Source organism: Equus asinus, chromosome 1, assembly GCF_041296235.1.
Source record: "Equus asinus isolate D_3611 breed Donkey chromosome 1, EquAss-T2T_v2, whole genome shotgun sequence".
Taxonomy (NCBI): Eukaryota; Metazoa; Chordata; class Mammalia; order Perissodactyla; family Equidae; genus Equus; species Equus asinus.
In genome coordinates, this window is record NC_091790.1 from 164,222,429 (window position 1) to 164,238,159 (window position 15,731).

The 15,731-nt window shown below is 42.1% G+C and overlaps 1 protein-coding gene and 1 non-coding gene across 2 annotated transcripts in view; both read left to right on the forward strand.

Moving 5' to 3' along the window:
- NPSR1 (neuropeptide S receptor 1) overlaps nt 1-15,731 on the forward strand; it is a 150,216-nt gene that overhangs the window by 111,555 nt on the left and 22,930 nt on the right. The window contains exons 4-5 of the mRNA XM_014838764.3: nt 2,966-3,059; nt 8,042-8,243. Of these exons, the coding sequence (XP_014694250.2) occupies nt 2,966-3,059; nt 8,042-8,243 (296 nt within the window). The remainder of the gene's footprint in view (nt 1-2,965; nt 3,060-8,041; nt 8,244-15,731) is intronic.
- On the forward strand, nt 14,717-14,823 carry LOC123288347 (U6 spliceosomal RNA). The gene has a single exon (XR_006532015.1). It is a non-coding gene; the product is annotated as a U6 spliceosomal RNA (small nuclear RNA).

Below are 15,731 nucleotides of genomic sequence, written 5' to 3' on the forward strand. Positions count from 1 at the left end.
TTACTTGTTACTTGTAAGTTTATGAATATTCTACTGCCACTTACATTGTATCTTTTATCAATATAAATAATTGCTTTATCCCAACTAGTGCTATTTGTTTTTAATTTAATTTGTCTAATAGTACTATTGTAATGAACGTTGCCTTTTAGTTTTTAGTTGCTTGATACGCCTTTGATCATCACTCTATTTTTAAACTTTAATAATCATTTGGTTTTAGAGGTTTCTTTTCTAAACAGTACACAGTGGGATTTGGGGAAAGGTTTTGTAAACAGTTTTTGGTTTAGTGAGGGAGCTTAAGCCATTTACATTTATTGTGACAAATAGTGTTTGGTGTCATTTCAGTCACCTCATTTTAATCTTTCTGTGTTGAATTGTTTTCCTATCTGTTCTTCCTTTTTTATTTGCTTACGAATTATAGTAGGCTGAAAAATGGCCCCCTAAAGATATCTGAATCCTAACCCCTGAAACCTAGGTATGTTACCTTACATGGCAAAAAAGGATTTTGTAGACGTGATTAAGTTAAGGATTTTGAAATGGGAAGATTGTTCTGGTGGGTCCAAATGCAATCATACATCTCCTTGTAAGAGAGAGGCAGAGGGAGATTTGACACCCAGAAGAAGAGAAGGCAGTGTAACCACAAACTCAGAGATGGGGTTGATGTGGCCACAAGTCAAGGAACGTGGGCAGCCACCTGACGCTGGAAAAGACAAGGGATGGAGTCTCCTTTAGAGGCTGTGGAGGGAAGTGGCCCAGCCAACACCTTAATTTGGACTCGTTACAATGCTTTCAGACTTCTGGTCTCTCCAGGACTGTGAGAGAATAAGTTTATGTTGTTTTAAACCACAAAGTTTGTGGTAATTTGTTACAGTAGCCATGGGAAACCAATACCTTCTTTTATCTCTATTTTTATTTCATTCTATCATAGCTGACCTTTAATTTTTAAATTTAATGTCTCTATTAAAATAAAAAACAAAAGAGATGTCTAAATGGAAATTTAACATGATTTCTCTCTCCCCTCACTCAACTCCCCAGATTTTTCTCCTGAAATGTTTCCTAACTATATTCAAAGTAATTTTGTAAACATTTTGTGTTTTTCTGACTCATTGGTTACCATAGCTGTTACCATTCTATCCCCTTCCCTCTGCTTGAGTTCTTAATTCTGAAACAATTCTGAATCCACAGAAATATTTCCTCAAGGAAGATTTTTTCAGGAAGGGTATGTGATATTTTCTTCCTTTTTGTGTATCTAAGAAAATTATTCTGTGCCTTGGCACAGAAATGATATTTACAAACTTCTTGGATCATAATTTTCTTTTCAAACCTCTGAACATGTTTTGATACTGTTTTCTGACATTTGTTTTTGTGGACGAGAGGTGTGACAATTTGGGGTGCATTTGTTTTAGGTAACCTTTAAGGTATATATTTTTTACCCTGCCTAGATATTTGAAGACCCTTGAAATTAGATGCTCTTGTTGACCATGTCTTAAAGTAGATCTCTTTTTATTACTGTCACCTGCTCCTCCAGGCACTCTTTATTGTGCCTTTCCTCCTGCTCCAAAGTCTGAACTTGTGTCGGCCACTTCTCTCAACACAGCCACAGGTGGTTGAGATTCTTAAGGCCTTCTCCCCGCGACATCCCACTCTACAGGGTTCTGCCCTAGGAAGCTCTCTTTCCCATCCTTCTCTGATGCCACCTCTTCAACTGGGTGTGGCCAGCCTTACCAATTCTGAGTTCATGGATCACACATGCAAATCCCAGTTTTGTCTAGGCAGTTATCTGATTTTTTTGGGGGGTTAATTTGGCCATCATTTTTCACTCTGTCATATATCACCTTTTTAGCAAGAGGAGAATTTCTTCTTATATCCTTTAGGGCAGCCTTCAGTCTCTCATCAGTCCTCAGAATCCCCTCCCTGTGACACCTTCCACAACATTAGCGCTGAGGTGCATTTGTAGTAGTGTTAGAGAAGTAAAAATAATAAAGAACAATAATGTAGTCGATTGCTATTTGCCTAGGCCAGGGAAAGAAAAAAAAGGCACAAATTCAGGACAAAGTTGTTATCAAAGTGATGTTTTTTCTATTTTGCTTTAGAAGAAATTCAGATACTCACCCCAAGACTTCAGTCTTCAAGTTACTTTTCTACTGGCTCTGGATTTGACCCAAAGGTTACAAAGCAGGATATGGCTGGAATCTTGGTAGAAATGAGGCTCAAAGTCACATTTTCCACCTTGACTATCCTTTCAGAGATATTTCATTTAACTACATTTTTGAGTATGCTCTTCATATGCAATATACTAACCTATTATATTCCAATTTTTTTCTCTGCAAAGTATGCAAATTACACTGTAATTAACACAAGATAATTTAAGGGCACGAGTCAGGTTAATAAAAGAAGATGGGAAGGAGGAAGAGGAGACCCAAGGACTGACTAGTGACCAGCTCTGCTAGAGAAGTGCTGGAGGAGGGAGAGCTCTGAGGGTGTCAGCACAGACGATGACAAATGCTTCAACACACCACGTAGTCTCCCTGAAGCCAGATCCTTTCTATCTGTCAACAACTCACACTGATAAAAGGCAAATGAACTTTTGTTTCTAATTATTCTGGAATGTCAATTGTGGCAGAGAAAATTAATTTAGCTTTAAAAGTCAATTACAAACAAATGTACCATGCAAATGTCAAGAGGGACTGATCCTGAAATACGGAGTCTCCAAGAAGCCAAATGAATGAGTGAGCAAGTGAAAGCTGGAAACCTTCTCACCTGCCACGGCTGGTAACGCAAATTCCAGTGCCAAGAACCACAATCCGCTTCCTGACGTGGGCAGGCAGTCATTCCTCTCCCTAACCCAGACCTCACCCCTCCATTGGTTCAGTGCTCAGGTTTCCAAATAGCACAAAATGTTCTTCTTTCTTGATGTACATTCCTCACTTCTATGAAGTCATCCACCTCCTCTCATTTCTGCCTTCAGGTTGTGCTGCTCTACGCCTCTACCTATGTCCTGGTGTCTCTCAGCATAGACAGATACCACGCCATCGTCTACCCCATGAAGTTCCTGCAAGGAGGTGAGCTGGCTTGACCAAGTGCTATTCTGTAAGGAGTCATCTTTGAGGGAAGGTGGGATTGTTATCGCTAATATTATACCCTTAACAATGGTTCTCTTCCTCCCCCTTTCTTCTCCTCCTCCCCCACATCATGGATCTGACGGTCCAAAAAAATATAGGAAAGAAAGTTTGGGTGCCTGAGAAAATGCTGATGGTCCACGGGTGGCTAAGAACCACTAGAGAAGGTGGTTTGCTGACCATTCACCTTGGTGCTAATGCCTCCAGCTTTGTCCTTTAGAGCAGTGTTGACACACAAACCTGTCCAAAAAATGAACACCCCCGCTTCAACTTGTTCATTTTCCAGAAACAAACCCCTTGCCATCCTTGCCCCAAAACCATAGAAATAATTGGAAAGATATTTTTAGTTGATAATCATCCTGGAAACAAGGAAAATCCTTCTCAATCCATAGAGAGTGAGGAATTCCTAAAAGAAAGAAGAAGCTGGGTCAGAGGGAAGACTGAAACCACATAGCCCAAAATACCCACAGATGATGCCGCAGCACTGTGGGAGGAGTATTGGGAGCACGTCCTGAAGGGACCATGTAAACTCTCAGAGCAAGAAGGACTCAAGGTAACTGGCAGGGTGATTCCTGGGACACAATGAGGAGGGTTAATCACGGCACGTCTCCCTTCCTGCCATCCTCCCCCTTCCCAGACGGATAGCTAGGATGAAGGTCCCGGGATGGTGGGTACCTAGTCACAGGTCTAATTGTCCATTACTCTGTCTACAGGCAGAGCCCACTCTCCTCCATGACCCCTTAAAGCAAGTAAGCACTCAACGTTTGTGGACCTGCCCTATGCTCTCCCGAGCAGGCTGTGCAAACTGATAAAATGAGGAACCTAGTATGAAACCTTGACTACAAAGATGAGGTACAATCAAATATCATAAAAAATGTGACGAAGCCGAACTGGAAAATAGATAATACATTTAAAATACCATTCTGCAGAATTTACACCTAAGGAAGCAAAATTAGTAGAGCAAGCAGAATTTTAGAATTAAGTTGAATTAATGTCATCAGTTACTCTTCAGTACATTAGACAGTCTTGGCACAGATACTTTGAATGGCAAATTAACAATATCTAATTAAAATATAAAATGTGCTGCCCTTTGACATAGAAATTCTACTTCTCGATATCGTCTCTGGAGAAACACCCACATGGGTGTGTGTATACGCATGTGTCGTGTATTGTAGCCTTACTTAGACTAGCAGGAACTCAGTGCGAACCTTGATGTCCCTCAATGGAGGAATGTCTATCCCACATAGGTTTCAGTTGCTTAGGTTTCTTGATTGCATACTATGTGCCATTCATGATTCTACGTTCTTTAGGTATGTTAAACACTTCAATTCTCACAACAGCTCTGTGAGGTAGGTTTTATTATTATCTGCACCCTACAGTCTGGGCAATTGCAATTCAGAGAGTTAAAGTAACTCATCCAAGGTCACACAGCTAGTAGGTACAAGGGGCAGGATTTGAACCCAGACGTGGTCTGTCTGGGTCTAGCTTGGATGCCCTTAACTACTACACATCCTGCTTCTCAATGAGGAGATAATAGAGCCGTGGGCAGTAGTACACACTCACGTGAAAAGATCTACATCACAATTTGAGTGATAAAAACAATGAATACAATAATCCATACAATATAACATTAACGTAAAGAAGGAAACTCAAAACAATGCTAGACATTGTGTACAAAGAATGAGAAAGTTAAGAGCAGAAGGAGAGAAGGCAAGAAAAAGGGAGGTCCCACAAAAATAAGAATCGCCTACAAGGACACACACTAACCTGTCCTCATTTCTGGGGAGTTGGACTAGCCATAGTGACCACAGGGACTTACATGCAAGAAGGTAATTTCACACCAGAAACATATTGTTGTGTTGGGTGCAATTAAAAGTAATTCAAATTAGAATTTACACCCTTTTTAGGCATTTTCTAGGTTTCGTGTGTGTTTCTATGGAAGCTGTGCAACCAGCACCAAGCCTCCTGGACACTGTCAGGCCCTAGTGGTTATCGTAGAGAAGGAGGCAGAGAATGGGATGAGGGGAAACTAGAGAGACAGTTTATGATGTGTGTATGCAAGAATGTAATACACTGATTCATCCATCTACTTATTTACGCCCAGCAGGCTCCAGCAAGAGTTGAATGTAGTGTATACAAAAAGACACCTACATTAGAGTGTTTCAAGGGGAAGAAATAGGAGCGAAGGGAAAATAAGTATAAGAAAATGTGTAAAGGGTGTCCCAGGATACTTGCTGGAGCTGAAGACTTCAGGATCCATAGCCAAGAGGGAAACATGGTCAGTTCCATATCTCATCATATTCATCAGGCCAAAAATAAAATCAACTGTTTAGCTCAGGGGAAATATGACTAGTTCTAGGAGACACTGTGCAATATCACAAACAGAGTCCTAAATTACCAGAAAGGCAGCAATGAATATTATAGCGTTCTTTTAAAGATGTGAAGCAATTTATTTCATCACTACAAAATTAACAGAGGCTCGATGTAGGGCGCTTGGAAAATAATCATCTCCAATAGCTTCGGGGAAAGATGAAAGCTTGGAAACAGACATTAGCCATTTTCCCTTCTTCTGCCCCACTCCAACTGAAGTCATGGAAGAAACATACAAATGGGGGAGACCTGTAGCTGGGATGGGAGCCAAGGAGAGATGCCATCCAAATATCAGAAATTTCAAGGAATTCCCAGTACACAGCGAGCAGGTTTAACATGGGGATCAAGCTCCCTCAGAAAGCTGCATGGCCTTGTAGGAAGTCGGAAAGGTCCTCATAGTTATAGGGTGAGGTGGTAGGCGAGAAGAGGGCGTGAGAGGGTCCAGGGAACCTACGCTGGAGTCGTCTTGGGGCTACAGCTCATGGGAATTCAAGGGCAGCTGTAAGGGGCAACGTTAGGAGTTTATGCGTCTTATCTGAGAAGCCAGGAGAAGGAGATTTCTCATGGAGCAGCAGAGCTCTCCCACGAAGAATGGAGCAGGTGGAAGCCAGGAGGGAGTCCCACGTGGCTGAGCAGACACAAGGCAGTGACAACCAAACCAGAGGAAGGAGAGGACACTGGGAGGCCACATTTTACTGATTTTTTTTACTGCTTTTCACTGAAGTGGTAGTTTCCTTAGCCAGCAACTCCAGAGAAGTTGACGATTTTCAGGCTCTTCAGGAAAAAGTAAATATGAGAACAATTGGGAAAACATCAACTAATAATGAAGCTGGATCTGCAGTGCCAGAAATTAAAACATAATATAAAACTTGATAATTAAAACAAGATGACACTGGAACCAGAATAACCTAATGTAAAGCATGTGGAATACCAAATCAGTTAGAAAAGAATGAATTAGTCAGTACGTGGTGCTAGAATAGCTCTCGAGCCATTTAAAAATACGTTAAATCACCACCTGTCACAGCTAATTACAGAGAAATTCCAGTTGGACTGAAAAAGTAAAAATTTTAAACATGAAAGGATATGGGTGTGGGTAAAACTTTTACAGTTTTGGTGTGGAAAAGATCTTTCTAGGAATAATACCAAAAGCAGAGACAATAAGCAAAATATAGTTTTTACTATATAAAAATTTAAAATTATTTATATAAATAATAAACATTGTAAACATGTTTAAAAAACAAAATGACAAATAGAAAACGTTTACATATAACAGGCAAAGAGCTAAGATCCTTATAAAGAACTCTGGCAAAGCGATTAGAACATACCAATTGAAAAAGTAGGCAAAGGACATGCACAAAGTGTTAAGAAACAGGGAAACACAAATGAATAAAAGATATACAGAAATGCTCTTTTCACTACTAATTATGGAACTGCAAGATTAGACATTTGCATAGAAAATCTTACCAACCAAATAACAAGATTAAGAGGAAGAATCTTCTGGGGGTGAGAGAATGTAAGTAAATGGGAACTTCTGTACACTTCCTATGGGAGCCTAAAAATTGTAGACACTTTTGGGGGAAATTTAACAATATTTTCCCAAATCTTCTGATTATAAGAGTTCATCCTAAGGAAACAACCAGAGCAGTGCCAAGAGATACCTATGAATTATTTATAATAAAAAATAATTGGAAACCATTTAAATACTTAATAATAGGCTACTGATAAAATCGGAGTTTGACGTAACCATGGAAAAATGTTATTTTATCAGTACTCTTCAAATGGCACTTCACACACTGGCCCACTGAGGGCTCAATTTGTGGAACTACTCCAGGGCAGGTCTGGAAGTTTCTGGTTCTCACCCAGCTTCAACCTGAGCTACCTGGGCTTCCTGCACTGGGCTGAAGATAAAATTATATTTGAGAAAAGCTCTTACTACCTGAAAAATTCTGAATGCCACTTGTATAGACGCAGAATTCTTGACACAAAAAGATGGTCAAATTGTTTTTAGAGAAAATAATTAGGTTAAAGCATGTATATTATTATTTCATCTTTATATATATGTAATCTATACATTATGTATGAATGTATTATCAAAATTTAAACTGGATGTTTCTGGGGGGGCCACTATGGTACAACAGAAGGACGCCAGACGGACCAAGGCTGCGTCCCTGCCTTTGAAGATCAGCAAGGTAACCAGAGGCACGCATTCGCACAGCAAACCGTTAAATGTATATGGGACAAACGGAGCTCCCTGATACTATGGGAATGGATGCCTCGACATTTCAAGTCAGGAGAGGAGAAGTAGCAATTAGGGGGCACCGCCCTTATGCCAGGCAGGGTGTCAGCTTCTGTGCAGGGGTTCTCCCTAATCTCTCTCATCCTTGCATCAGCCCCAGATGCGGGTCCTGTGATCCCCATTTACACATGAGGAAACTGAGGCCCTGGGAGGTCCAGAGTTCCTCTCACATAGAGATCTTTTTCTACACTCGACTCCAATTGTGCTCCCCAAAGGATGTTTCCAGATGCCCAGGCATCCCTCTCTTTTCTTTGAGCAGAAAAGCAAGCCAAGGTCCTCATTGTGATTGCCTGGGGCCTCTCTTTCCTGTTCTCCATTCCCACCCTGATCATATTTGGGAAAAGGAAGCTCCCCAATGGTGAAGTACAGTGCTGGGCCCTGTGGCCTGATGACTCCTACTGGACCCCGTACATGACCATCGTGGCCTTCCTGGTGTACTTCATCCCTCTGACCATCATCAGGTAAGAGGCCAGCAGGCCAGACCCACAGGGGGCTTTCCTGGGTTGCCAACTGCTGCTCTCTCCCCTGTAGGCCACTCATTATTCCTAGTGTCCTTGGGAGAACAGGCCAGACCACAGGATTTTACCTAAAGCTACTATGTGCTAAGTCCAACTGCTCCAAAGCGGAAGAAGGAGGAGGGAACTAACCTTTTCTGAGTAACATGGAACAGGCTTTGTACTAAACGACTACCAATTATCCCATTAACCACACTACAACTCTATGAAATAACTATTGCTGTCCCCATCTTATGAATGATAAAATTCAAGCTCAGAGAGGTTAAGTAACTTACCCAACATCACACAGGATTTAAACCCAGGTTTGTCGCGTGTCAAACCTGTTCTTTCTCCTATATCATGCAGCCTTTCAAATATAAGACCTGGTACCACTTTCAGAAATCTTGTAATTGAAAAAGTAGACATACTTGAAACAAAACTGAATAAAAAGCACAGTACGCACAAAAAACATGCTAGAGAGTGTGTGCAGTGAGGTCAGGTAACGGCAGGGAACACTTTTTGGAAGCCACCATTGAAGGAGGGAAGGATTCAGACAGGAGAAGGGGAAGGTGGAAAGAAAGCAGGTTTCCTGGCCACCAGAGGTCAGAGTGTGTGGCGACAAGGAAGGACAGGCAGACAGTGCCTGTGGGGGAGAAGTTGGCAATAAGCTCTTTCTGGGTGGGGTGAGGCTCCATGGTGAAGGGCCTTAGCAACCAAGCCATAGGAGGTTCTTTTTGTCCTGCAACCAATGGTGAGCCAAAGATGGTCTTTCAGCTGTGAAGACCATGACCACCTGGACAGGGCAGGGTCTCACTAGGTCACATGGCAGGATCGCCTCTGAGAGGGTGGCCCTGCAAGGGTGGATGGGATGGGGGACTGCAGGGAGTCATCTGGCGTGTTGAGTGTGTACGTGGGCCATGCTCCTCCTGCACCTCTCATGCATCCCCAAGCCCGCCATGATGTGTCCCATAACTTGTCCTGGGGGATGGAAGACCAGCCTTGGATATTTGACAGTATAAACAATGCTGTGATAAAAATCTTTGTACTTAAAATTATTCATGAGTCTCTGATGATTTCCTCGGAACTCAGTTTAGTGGAATTGCTAGAGCAAAGATGATGCCCATTTTAAGACTTTTGACAGATATTCATAAACCACCGTCCAGAAAAGGCATATTCCTGCCAACAGCAAACAGGAGCTCTGACTGTTCTTCCACTGACCCAACAGAAGTGGTACCATGTCTTCCTTACATCTTTGCCAAACATAGAAGTTAAAAAATGTATCTCATTGTTTCAATATGCTATTCTTTGATTATTAAGGGGTTAGGTATTTTTCAAGTGTTTTCTGACTTTACGGGTTATCGTTTGTTCTTGCTTTTGGCTCATCTTTATTCTCGTAAAATACTAAAGCTGGAGAAATGCTGTCCATCATATAGTCCAGCCCCTGAATTTTCACAAGAGTAGACTTAGGGCTAAAAGAAGCGAAATGACTTGCTCTCCATCAGAGGTCAAGCTGGGCAGGAGCACGGTGACCTCCATGACCAGCCCAGCAGCCTTGCTGAGATTGGAGATTGTCCCGTGATCTCTGTGAATTCACAAATTAACATCTACATTTTTATCTCAACTCACTGCCTTCCTCTCCGCCAACTTGAACTTGGGAGGAAAGTTGAAGGAAAGGTGAAGGTTATTTAGACAGTCAGTCGTAGGTAAGTCATAGCTGCGTTCAAGGGGCACAGGGAAGAGGAGAGAGGCTAGTCATAGTGGTAAGAAAGCAGCTCAGGCTGTCACCAGCAACTGACGCATTGATTTCAGTAACAGTGCATGTCCTCGCTTCTCTCCTGATTGACTTCCCATCAGCTGGTGAAATCAGTCAAAACTCCTGCTCAGCGGGGCGGATACAGTGCGCGAGCCACGTGGCTCATGATGCGCTGTCTGAACAGATCTATCATTTGGCTCTTTTACTGTCCTAAATTCCCCCCATTAATTCGAGCTGCTTCTTCCCACCGGGACCTCTCCCGAAACTTGCCTACAGCCCAAGTTGTGCATTATTTAGTGTCATTGGGAAAAGCAAAGTATGATTTGGTGATTAGAAGGGATGTCTTCAAAAGCAAGTTTCACTCAGCGCTCATCAGACTAAGGCCTCCTTAAATCCTCTTCACACTCCTTGCTTCCAGCCACGGCAGAACTAAGGAAGTCCCAAATGAGCTCCCTCAGTCCTTGCGCTTCTCTGAAGCATTTCCTACCTGCCCAGTCGTTACGTTCACTCTTCCGTGGTCAGGCTCCTGCCGAAGAAAGAGCTTCTCTCTGGGCACACAGCATCCTCTACCTCCGTCAGCTCCTCCTCTCTTCTTGAACCAAAACCAGGCCCTGGTGGAATTTTGTGAGGAATTTGTTTTCCAACTAGTTCCTAGGATAAGTTGCTTCAATTTCGTCTCTCAGAGCTAAGGTTTAACTTCTTTTTTTTTTTCTTTCTTTCCTTTTTAACCACACTTTGCCCTCTGAGTTTGATTCTGTTGCTTTTGGCTCTTTTAGATAAAGTTAAACTCTTAATTCCAAGCTTAACTAGACAAAAGATACCACTCGAAGAAGGCGTTCACTCACTTTGTTAACCGTTCCTCATCTTCATTATTACTCATGCATGCCATATACATGTATATATCTTTACCAAATTGATATGTGCTATATATATATATATATACACACATATATATACGTAATAGGAGTTGTATGATCTGTTGCAAACTCTCCTGAGAGCTGTGTATGAGTAAAGAGTTAGCTGTTCTGTCATCAACTAAATCAGGCTCCTGAGACTTGAAAGCGTAGTGACTGACAGTAAAGGCAATATATTGTTTTCTGGGTCAACACAACTCCTGTTGTTTCAAAATTCACTTGACGTAACTATCTAACTCTTGCTGAGGAGGTTATTAGCCTTGGTGTAATTGCTGTACTTTGGCTATGGTTATTTTCTTACCATCTAATTGATTTCTCATTCTCCTATCATTTTTATTTCTAAGAGATAAAGATAAAGACATAAAAGATCCATGGCTGACAATTGCAAAGGAATAAGTAGAAAAAAGCATATTTGTCATAGAGCATTGATTTGTGTTATATGAAAATACCAATTTGTTTTGCTTGAGGAATGGGCACCAGACTGTGGGAAATCCCCATGCTGAGGGTGGTAGCCTTGTGGAATACAAGGCCATGATGAGCCAAAGGACCCCAGGGGCCTGCCCAGCACTGTCCATGGGCGTGAGGTCCAAGGCCAAAGAAGATGACCCCTCACATCGGTGAAGGAAGTGACATCCTATACTGTTACCCAAGGGGTGATAAGAGTTATGTCTTTTGAAAAAGCCATTCTTACTAGTTTGCTAGGTTATGGTAGATGTTTGTGATTAAATTTCCAATATCCATTCCACTCTAAGCTACACATGGCAACCCCTCCTCTCGGGCATGTGAATGGTTCAGGAATGGCCATGTGATCCAATTCTAACCAATGAAATGTGAGGGAGTATCTCCTAAGAGATTTTGGAAAAGATGGTTTCTCATCTTCTTCTGGACATTGCTGTCTCTGGATTGCACCTGGAGCTGTTGCAGCCTAACTTACGAAGACACCTACACTGAAAAAGAAAAGAGGAAGGGATGGAAGGAACCCAGATTTCTAAAGGTCAGCTTTGAGGGGCCAGCCTGGCAGGGGTTAAGTTCTCATGTTCTGCTTCAGCGGCCCAGGGTTCGCGGGTTCGGATCCCTGGTGTGGACATGGCACCGCTTGGCAAGTGATGCTCTGGTAGGCGTCCCACATATAAAGCAGAGGAAGATGGTCATGGATGTTAGCTCAGGGCCAGTCTTCCTCAGAAAAGAGAGGAGGATTGGTGGCGAATGTTAGCTCAGGGCTAATCTTCCTCAAAGAAAGAAAGAAAGTTCAGCTTTGACCCTTTGAAGTCCCAAATATGGGAAAAAAGAAATATTCTAATTGTTTAGACCAATTTGAGTTGGGAGTTTCCTGTACCTTGCTACAAAAAACATCCTCACTGATACCCAACTGTCCATACTTACTGGTTCCAGACATCAGTGAATTTATCTGAACTTCTGAAGTCATCAGAGTAAACTCTGACCTTTAGGAAATGTCAGTTAATTCAGTGGTACCAAGTGAATCACTAGGGGCATCCCTTTGATTGGCTTTCTGTGTCCTGAGAGCCCACTGAACCTGATACCAATAGACTGTATATATAAGTTTTTCTGAGCTTCTTAAGTATCAAGCTATTACTACATTTTCCCCAAAAGTTGTGTCTGCCTTCACATCTCCCTGAGCCCAACTACACACAGATATGCTTCTGAGACCCTGACCCTTTATGCCTCTTTCCACTCATTCATCATTCCCAGAAATACCTGTAGGGCACATATTCTCTGCCAGACACTGGTCCAGGCTAGGGAGATAGAGAAATGGCAAGACATACATAGTGTCTGGGTTCAGGGATCTTCCTGTATAACAGAGAAGGCAACCAATTAAGAGAGAAGTTACAACACAATGTAATGAGCGTTATGGCAGAGTATAGAGAGTCCTATGGGATCCATAGCAGGGGGGGATCTAGGAATCAAAGAGGGCATTCAGGAAGTAAATAGAAACATATAAACCACATGTAGCCCAAATACATGCCCCAGAGGAAATTGTGCACCCTCCTTGCTGTGAGACAGCATCATATGCTGGTTAACAAGCCTTTGAAGTCAGAGGATCCAGGCTATGGTACACCTCTGCCATCCTCCAGCTTTTTAAACTCAGACAAGTTACTGAACCTCTCAAAGTTGAAGTCTTCCCATCTAGCAAATGGAAATAATACTAGCATCGACCCTATAAAGTAGTTGTAGAGAGTAAATGAGATAATTTCCACTAAGGGCTTGGAATAATTCTTGGTTGACTGTTATAGTGAGCAAGACGCTACCACTGTCACTATCAACATCACATCAGAGCTTTGGTGGCCAACAGACCTTGATTTGAATCTCATCTCTGACACTCTCTAGTCATGGACCTCACCCTTGTTATCCATAAAATGGGGGCAATAAACTCCTCTGCCCATAGTTCATATATGAAATCATAAAGTAAGAACTTGTGTGAAATAAAACTGACAATCAATATGTATTAAGCATTTACCACACAGTGCCCAGTACCATGTTAACTGATGAAGTTAATGAGACAAGGATGTAAAGTGCTTTAGAGCGAGACTGGCATACTGCAGGGCTCAATACTGCCCGCTTCCCTCCTGACCATGCCCTCATGGATACTGGGGTGAGAAGTGGGGCACACGACTCTTGTTTCTCTTTCAGGATTCCTAAACCAAATGGCTCAGATTGCTTCCAGAGCATATTCTCTCTTCCCTATCTTCAGGCCACGCTACCATAGTCATTTCACAAAGAGATGGAATAAAATGCAAAGACAATTGAGTCGGTAGACACTCCCATGACTATCACCATCTTTCACTCAGTCTAATTAAATGGCTTCCTATCCACTCTTTAGCCTTTTCAATCTCTGCTCCACACCACAGCCAGGGCCATCATTTTTATTTGGGAAATTGCTAATCATACAAAAGAGTACGAAATAAAAAGTAAAAATCTTCCTCCCACTTCCCTCCCTGTCCCACTCCTCAGAAGTGGCACTGTTAAGAATTTCTTGTATACCCTTCCAGGACTGTTCAATTCCTATCCCAGCATATACCTATGCATAGAAACAGATTAAATATACTGAAGAATGTCTGATCTTTGAAAGAAAATGTTTCATTTCACTTTCCTGCTTAGAGCCCTTCAGTGGATTTCCATTGTTTCAGGATAAAGTTCAAAACCTTTAACCCCACACACAAGGCCATGCATGATCTGGTCCTTGCCTCACTCTCCATCCTCCTCTTAGGCCACACAAACTGTCTATGCACATGCTTCAGCCACACTGTCTTTCTCTAAGTTCTTCACATGTGCCATGCTCCATCCTGCCTCTGTGCCTTTGCACATGCTGCTCCCCCTGCCTGAATGATCACCCCCATCTGCATTTAAAAAACTATTTTATCTTTCAGATCTTAGCTGAAATTTCACCTCCTCTGGGAAGGCTTCCCTGACCCCCGGAACCAGTCAGGGTCCCTATTACATACTCTTGCATCACCCCACATTTTATCTTCACAGCATTCTACTCCATTGTAATCATACATTACTTGCATAATAAATGATTATAAGCAGGGTGATGATGTTCAAGGTGAAGAAGGCCAGGAAGGTTGTGGGAGGCTTCGGATGTCCTGCTTAGGAGACTGGATATTATCTTACAGGAAAGTGGAGACACTGGTGGGGTTTTAAGTCAGGGAATGGCTTTCTGTCCTAGACCTCCAGTTGAGATGGCAGCCTGGGTATTCGAGATGGTAGCAGAGTGCTAGAAGATTATGGAATAATCAGGCAAGAGATTATAAGGGGTGCTCCCTTCATCAGCGCACATGTTAAAACTGGAACAATACAGAGAAGATTAGCATGGCTCCTGCATAAGGATGACACACAAGTTCATGAAGCTTTCCATATTTTTGCATTTAATGGGTACAGAGTTTCCGTTGGGGAAGATGAGAAAGTTCTGGAGAGGGATGATGGTGATGTGCACAACATTGTAAATGTGCTTAATGCCCCTGAACTGGACACTTAAAAATGATTGGAATGGGAAATTTTATGTTATGTTTATGTTACCACAATAAAAAAAATCATCAAAATATACAAAAGAGATTATAAGGGTCCGAACTGATGCTGAAGAGCAGGAATGGAGAGGAAGGTACAAATTATGGAGATATCAAGGGGGCAATCCACAGAACTTGCTGATTAACTGGATGAAAGAAATGAGAGGGAGGAGAAAGGAGGCCAATATAATTCAGAGGTCTCTCTGATGCATGATGTTACACTCTGAGAAGCCCTTGATTTGGATAATAAATGAAAGGTGTACCTGGGTTTTCCCAGCTACCAGTGAAGCTGGAACTGGCTTTCCACTTGCCTGGTGGTCCTAAGCACATGAGGTGGGGGCCACATAGGCCCAAACCCCTAACACATTAGACCTTTCTTCATTTTCCATTATGTATATGGTTGATGGTCAATAAATATTTGAATTATTGATCAATTAAGCACTGGGAGTGCATTGATAATACACAATTAATGCTTCAAGGTGGTTGTAACATTGCTTCGTATTTCATTTCCCTGGAAGAAAAGTTTCCTGCTATAACAGATACTCAGAGTAAAGAACAGGCGCCTAGTAATATTTTTCTCATTTTTTTCCTTAACATAGACATACAAATTCCAGAAAAGTCCCCGGGCAGGTATATGAGAAGGAGCAGGGATACCACAAAAAGGCCCCAAGTTTTCCTGGAGCCCTTGGAGGGGTTCACTGAGCAAGAAAGGGAAAAGCAACAGGAGTAGAGGGTTTACCACAGTCATTCATTGTTATATTCTAAA